The sequence below is a fragment of the Triticum aestivum genome, chromosome 7D (genome assembly GCF_018294505.1).
Source record: "Triticum aestivum cultivar Chinese Spring chromosome 7D, IWGSC CS RefSeq v2.1, whole genome shotgun sequence".
In the NCBI taxonomy this organism is placed as follows: Eukaryota; Viridiplantae; Streptophyta; class Magnoliopsida; order Poales; family Poaceae; genus Triticum; species Triticum aestivum.
The window spans coordinates 637,697,000-637,704,539 of NC_057814.1; the positions used below are offsets into that span (position 1 = coordinate 637,697,000).

Genomic DNA, 7,540 nt, shown 5'->3' on the forward strand with positions numbered 1-7,540 from the left:
CTGCAACAAAAATTATGAATGCTATAAAAAATATTAAAATTCAACATGTTCTGAATAAATAGCTAATATTATTATGTGATTAATTTTGGAAGTATAACAGAAATTTTACACCGAAAAGGGTCAGCCTCCATGAAATTGCCACAGCCCCCCCTTTTTTTTATCTTTTCGCAAAAAACATCTTCTCGCAGCCATTCCTCTCCCCTTCCTGCAAAGCTGCAATCATAAATCGAAAACCTAACCCGATCTGAAATCTCAGAAATTAGTTACTCGCTTGATGCAAGAACAATACATAGATGACCAGTGTTAAGTTTTCAATGTCTTGCATGATTGGTTTCCTTTGAGCGGCATGCCCTTCTAAAGTTTAGAAACAGCGTCATATTTTCTCAGTTTTGTAATCCAAACCATATTGTTCGAATATATACGCTTACAGAATAACATACCTGTTTCCCAAATTCAGGACCGACAACGAGTATATATATACATCTTGTTCTGTCGTCAAACGCACATGTTCTAGCAATAATAATATACATGTAAACATTCGGTCTCCATCGAGGATGGCTGCAGTGTTCTTCTCCCTTCCTTCCCCAGCCCTTCGTGTCATGCATTCAACATTGATTGCAGAGGAATGTGCCGATTCGCCGCATTGACTATCCAACTAACCGGATGAGGAGCTCAAAGGCAGATGTCGCGACACCGCCCTGTTTCTTTCTATCTAGCCTAACCTGACCATCTTCATCTTGCTTTGTTGTTTCTTCTAGGTCTGGTTATTTCTCAGTGAATACGGTAAGAGCAGCGATCTCCCGTACGCGACAGGGAGCGCAAGCACCTTCTTCGCCTTCCCAACATAGGCCCTCTTGGTGAAGTTGTTGTAGTCATTCGCTTCGATCTCATCGAGGATCTGCCGGTACAACAACAGAGAGGCCCAAACCTGCAATTGCAATGCAATGCAAAACCATATTATCTTCCATTTGAGCCCCTAATTTTTTTTCAATGATTATTATACCAAGGTGTGGGAGGCGACCCCCCATGAACTACACGTAGCATCATTTTTGCTACTGATAATTAACAATGATGAGAGATCTATATGTAGTTTTGTTTCACATTCAAGTCGTGGCTTTAGGGCACTTACCGGCCACCGGCTCTCCTTCCTAAGCTCAGTCACCCCTCGCTCCGCCTCCTCGAAGAACATCCTCGCCCTCTTGATCTGCCTCTTCATGAATTTCCTCCACTTGTCGGTGACGACTCCTTTGAAGATGTCTTCATCGGAGAGCCCCGCCTCCGCAAGCTCGTCTTGTGGCAAATATATCCTCCCTCTTCTTGCACTGCAAATTATTCCAAACACCAGAAAATTCAGGATAGTGCTATCTGAAAATATCCGTATCATGATTGTACAATGGAAAACCATTGCACTGCAATTGCATTGGTAGTCAATGAGTTGCTTACTCTTCTCCAACATCCCTGAGTATGTTGGTGAGCTGGTTCGCGAGGCCAAGAGCCAGAGCGGCGCCATAGACGCTCTCGGCTGTCGCCTTGGACTCCGGCGCAATGCCCATCACCGGGACGCTCATCAACCCCACGGTGCCGGCAACATAGTAGCAGTACATGTAGAGCTCGTCAAAGTTCTTGTACCTCGCCTTCTTAAGGTCCGTCCGCATCCCGTCGATCATGTCCTTGAAGGGCTGGCATATGTAAAAGTAATTGGTCATTTAGAAAATCAATAATATAGTTCATAAGTAGTAGTGCTAAGAACGACCAAGACCTTTTTGAAAAAGAAGAGTATTTGACAAAAAACTACCACATTAGGGGTTGCCGTCCCACAGAACTACCACATTCAAAAAAGTGACTGATAACTATCAAAAATTTCTAATTTTGTGACTAAAAACTACCACGGGACATGCGGGACCCACCTGTCAGGGCTGACGTGGCGGCAAAGTCAACTCTGTTTATTTTGACCGTTACATTGACCGTTATTACAAGTGAGGCCCACCTGTCAGCATCACTCTTCTTCTTTCTCCTCCTTTCTCTAGCATTTCCTCGAACACCTTGTGTGCATCCGGGCTTGAGCTCCGAACTCCTCCATGGTGACGCCCCGGCGCAGCACGTCACTGGCGTTGGTTGGGGACAGGAACGGTGGCGCAACCAAGGTGGCTGGAGCTGTGGAAGCGGCCGCCGAAGCTGACGAAATTTCCTCCGAGGCCGTCGACGCCACCACCCGACGCAGCTCCTCGACGACGGTCTCCTTGAGGATTTTGTGCTCGAGCAAGTCGGTGTGCAGGCGGGACTCTCGCTCTTGCAGCTCCTCGACGAGGCGCGCGAGCTTGGCGGCATCCGGCGCCGTGGCCTCGCGCGCCGGCTGCAACTGCACGGAGGACGGGAGGTGGGCGACGAAGAGCCCCAGGAGCTCGTGTGGTAGCTCGAACCAAGGCCGATGCTTCAGCGTGCGTGTGTGTTGTCGTTTAATTCTTTGAACAAGAATTTAGTGGCCAATGCTTGAGCGTACGCGTGCGTTGTAGGTTTGTGGGAGTACTAGCTAGGTTGGTTCGTGCGTGCGAGTACTAGCTAGGGCTGGAGTGATGCGAGGGGGAGAGGCGGTCGCCGGAGTGGTTGGGCAGCTTGGGCTCTCCCGATCCAGACGGGATCGAGGCATGGGGAGAGGTGAGCGCCGACAGTTGAGGACGACGGAGGTGCCTTGCGAGTGCACACGAGGTGTTTGAGGAAATGCCAAAAAGAGAGAGAGGAGGAAGAAGAAGAGTGATGCTGACAGGTGGGTCCCACTTGTAATAACGGTCAACGTAACGGTCAAAATCAACAGAGTTGACTTTGCCGCCACGTCAGCCCTGACAGGTGGGTCCCGCATGGCATAAACGTGTTTAAATCATCTAAACTGACCATTTTTCAAAAGTGGTAGTTTTTGGTCACAAAATTTTAAAAAAATTGATAGTTATCAGTCACTTTTTTGAATGTGGTAGTTCTGTGGGACGGCAACCCCTAATATGGTAGTTTTTTGTCAAATACTCAAAAAAGAAAAGAAATACAGAGTAACGTGGTTTATATGGGAAATTAGGCGGAAAACAACAAAGCCCAGTAAAAAACAGGGACCAAGTACATTTTCATGATGTATTATTCAGGTGTGGAGTTACTTGGACTCTCCCTGATTTCATTTTTCCTTCTACATCATTTCCAAGTTCCTGTTTGTTCTAGGTATGTTCGGGAATAATACTTACTGAAAAGTTCTCCCTATAATTTTCCCACTTTGATCAAACATATCTTTGACCAGACGATTCCCACTATAGCGTCTAGTCAATTGGATAAGCCCCCACTACAATGTGTGAAAAGTTCATACGGCTCAACAACAGCATCAGAGACTAACAAAAGGCCGACAAACGAAACAATTTTGACCAATCATGGACTTTCTGGTCATCTTGCACTTAGATTGTGAGGTCTAGGGGCAATCTGATGCTGACAGGGAATATCCACCACCACTCTGTTCTACCGGAATCATACAATGTGGACTGAACAATTGTGCACCGGCTAAGCTGGTACCTGAATATCTATGGGGAACTTGGTGATGGTGTCGGAGAGCGCGGCGTCGAGCATGTCGTAGGGGCGCCCGGCGAAGAGGTCCTCCAGCCTCCTCTCCCACCGGTCCAGCGCCTGCGGCGTGATGTGCGACGCGTTCGGCCCGTCCACCAGCTCGTCTGTCCTCCTACACCACACTGCACAAAGGATGCTGTACATCAGATTCTGAAAGTGATCGATGCCTAGAGTATATCTCATTTAGAACTGACAGAACCCTCAGATTCACATTCCTTAAGTAATTTGAGGAATTTGTTCTTGCAACCTTTTCTCATGTACTTTGATCCTATTGAAGCCATTCAGCCAACAAAAAGCCTAATTTGATGCTTCCACACATAATGGCATATAAAAAAGGTATTATATGAGGCCTTTATTCTTCACTAACTGTATCTATGTATATATAGCATGGAAGTTCAGCAATGTTTCTATTTGCCATTATTCGCATCCAGAACTAGTTCACACCATTAACTGAAAAGTGGCCGATTTTCTTGGGGAGTTTCAAAATATTCTTGCAAGTTGCCGTTAAATATGTCGCAATTTAACTGATGCAAAATGTGGGCATGCCCTTTCTGATGGTTTGAAGTGAAAATGAAACTAGCTTCATTTTCAGTCACATTACTGAAACTAACTGACACTGTGTGACACATACTGATACTACAACAGGGGAGCAACAATTGAGGGTCCAAGCCAGGCATGGTGAGGTTCCAGATTGATTACCGTAGATGGCCCATATGGCGCGCCGCCGCTCCTCCGTCATCAGCAAGGTCCCTGCCATGCACGACCAGACATGAACGAGTGAGCTCCATGATCAGCACAACACCGGCTTGGCACGCAGCAGAATGCCACCATGGTTCAAGAAAAACAGAGTATCCATGAAGGAGTGGTGTACCGAGGTAGAAGGTCTTGGCGTACTCCTCGCAGATCTCGCCGCAGCGGGCGTAGGCCTCCCCGAGCCCGCCGCGCGGCGCGTCCATCTCCCTGGCGACGGCGGGCGGCGCCGCCTGCTGCTGCTGCGGGCGCAGCTGGCGCTTGAGCAATGCCGCCTGCTTCACCACCACGTCGTACACTTTCTGCTCCGACGAGACGACGGCGACGGCCGCGTCGCCGCCGGGGCTGACGGTGAGGCTGGAGTACACCGGGGACGCCGCGCTCCGGCCGCCCGCCTCCCCCGGCTCGCCGAGGCCGAGGCAGCCGTACGTGAGCGAGCAGAGCACCCAGCGTTGCCTCTGCTGCCGCTTCTTGGGCAGCAGGCGGGAGCGCTGGAAGCCGTCCCGCGCGGCGCCATCACCGGCGGCGAGGCCTGGGGACGAGGCTGCCCCGAGCAGCAGCGTGACGGTGGTGGCCATCTGCTGCATGGGCGCAAGGCCACCCCCAAACCGCCGGAGCTGGTCGCCGCGGAGCAGAGGAAACGGAGCTCTGCTCTCCCCTGCAAGGGAGAGAATTGAGGCACGCACCGTGTGATGAGCGGGCGGATGGATGGATTCACCACTCCGGTGTGAGCCGGGGGGGAAAGGCGCTCTTGGACACACGCTCTGTCTGGGCCGGAGTGGTGGCCGCACTACCGACCACTAGTCTGCCGGGCACCCCTGCGTATACTACTCCTACTACACAAGCATGCACACAGTGAGTGACATATAACGGCGACAATTCCCTTGTGTTTGGGCAAAAGGCCTTATGCACGAGGAACGGCTTAGGCCACTCACCTCTTATCAGCACCACCACCCGCTGCAAGCTCGATCCCTCTAGCTACAAGCTCACGGCATATGCCTGAACCTGCGCCAAATCGCCGTCAAGCAAGAAGACGATACACATGTACGGCCGGATCCCGCTGAGAGTGAGCGCATGTATATGAATATGCTGCTGCCAAGGTTCCATGCGAGGACAAAGTCCAGTGTCTCCCTCTCTCTCTCTCTCTCTCTGCGTCCAGTGTCCTCTTGCTTGCTCTTTGCCTTTGGGGGAGAGACGTGGAGGAGACAAGGGCCGGTGAGATGAGGGGATAGGGTTATCACATGGGGGCGCTGCGGGTGCGTGCCTTGGCGGCCGCTCAGTGGTGACACCTGGAAAGGGATGGATGGACGAATCCGGCTCGCTTCGATGGGGCGCTCCTACGTGGCGCCGGTGACATGGCGTCATGCATTCCCTGCCTCCACTTCTGTTGGCTTGCTGTCCCAGTGTGTGTGGTAGCATTCAGATATCAGGTTTGTGTTACTCCCTCCGATTAATATTACTTATTGCTGAAATGGAGGTATCTAGATATATTTCAGTATTAAATACATCCGTTTGAATGCAAGTAATATGGATCGGAGGGAGTACCATATTTTCCTGTACTGACAGAACCTTCTTGCTTGCATGGACTTGCCTTACTTTTTACTACTAACTTCTTAAAAAAAATTGAACACAGTACAAACGCAAGCGCTCATATACACGCGCATACACTCACCCCACTGAACGCGCGCACGCACACCCTACCCCTATGAGCACCTCCGAAAGACGGAGCCAGCATATCATCTTGAAATTTACGAAGTCACCGTAGCTAGGCACCTCGTCGTCGACGGGAACGTCTCCTCCCACTGAATGCGCATTGCCGGAAATCCTGAAATAAATCCAGAAATAAATGCGAGCACCAGGATTTGAACCCTGCTGGGCTGGGGATACCACAGTCCCTCTAACCATCCAACCATAGGTTGGTTTGCAAAAAAATAATTCCTTCAGACGATGCAAAGCGAGCTCCGCATCAGTAGGAGTAGTACGTACCATCACCACTTAACAATGTCGAGTTGACCAAGGTAAGATTTCTCTTCAATATTCATGCATGCATGCATGGGTTACTTCCAAGGAAAATAAAATAGCTATGTGTGGACACATGAGGAGAATGGGTGTGACTCATATGTGGCTGAAAGTTTGGCCAAGGCCATGCATCTAAGCGTACGTCAGTACGTGTATCCTCTGCCCTGTCTTTGTGGGTGTGAGCTGCACTAGCAGCACTAGTGGATGTTGCTTGCAACATTTGTGTGGTGGAGAGCGTCAAGTAAACAAACTAATCGTGAAACGAACCGATGGAATACGTGTAGGACTCTGCACAAAGTCTGGATCTGACCCGCGTAAAGCAGCCTAGCTAGCTCCCAAGCCGTCGGAGCACAGTGCATACCACTATGCATTGCATGTGCTCTCCGGCCCTGTTTCTGCTTTGACAAAAACAGGTCGAACCGTACTGCGTGGGAAGACTATTCCAAGGCTAAACTTTCGTCGCCGAAATCGTAGAGATTACGTCTCGGGTTGAAATTTGACCAAAACCAATAATAGTAGAAGGAAAACCATTCTGTGAGATAGGGCATCTCCAACGCCGATCCTCAAACCATCCGCAGCCGTCCAGACCGCAAGGTCCGCGCGTATTTTGCCATTCAACATCGTCCTGCATCGGCCCGTTTGACGGTCCCCGCGCACTTTTCCCGCAAACAAGCAACAAACTGGGAGGGGGGCTTTCTAGGCGTCCCGACCGTTGTCACGCCCATGACTAACTAATCTGGCCCATCAAAATCCTCTCGGGTGCCCGCTCGCTTTCCCGTCCGAAGCCAGCTGCCGGCATTCATGCTGCTCTAGAGCGGCCGCTTCGCATTCATGCCAGCCGAGAACGGATGTGACCACTCTCTCTAGCGCCTGTGCCGCGTTCCCCGTGTCCGCGCCTGTTCAGTGCCGGACAGACGTTTACTAGACGGGACGGGGCGGATATATACCACGCCCGTTCAATACCCGTCGTCCGTCTTCCACAATTAAACAGGCTCGGGGCCAAGAAACCAACTCCGGCGCTTGGGCAATGAGGACGCTTGGCCTCACCGGCATCCACCATCTAATGGCGGCCACAGCCGGCAAAGAACACATCACAACCCCATCTGCTCCACATCTTCCTCCCGTGCACCACATCCGTCATGAACGCAAGCGGGAACGCTCTATGAGAGAGCATGTC

At 50.7% G+C, this 7,540-nt stretch overlaps 1 protein-coding gene across 2 annotated transcripts; it reads right to left on the reverse strand.

Moving 5' to 3' along the window:
* Positions 1-376: 376 nt before the first annotated feature.
* On the reverse strand, positions 377-5,535 carry LOC123165432 (phytoene synthase 1, chloroplastic). Of its 2 annotated transcripts, none has more exons than XM_044583068.1 (7): positions 5,280-5,535; positions 4,466-5,180; positions 4,294-4,344; positions 3,544-3,716; positions 1,444-1,679; positions 1,130-1,322; positions 377-928 (listed from the first exon to the last, which is right to left on the reverse strand). In XM_044583068.1, exons 2-7 carry the CDS (start codon positions 4,929-4,931, stop codon positions 755-757), a joined length of 1,293 nt encoding a protein of 430 aa, XP_044439003.1. In that variant the 5' UTR covers positions 4,932-5,180; positions 5,280-5,535; the 3' UTR covers positions 377-754. The 2 variants fall into 2 exon arrangements, with proteins under 2 accessions (XP_044439003.1, XP_044439004.1); XM_044583069.1 differs by having other exon boundaries at positions 4,466-5,177; positions 5,280-5,533.
* Between the last annotated feature and the right edge of the window lie 2,005 nt (positions 5,536-7,540).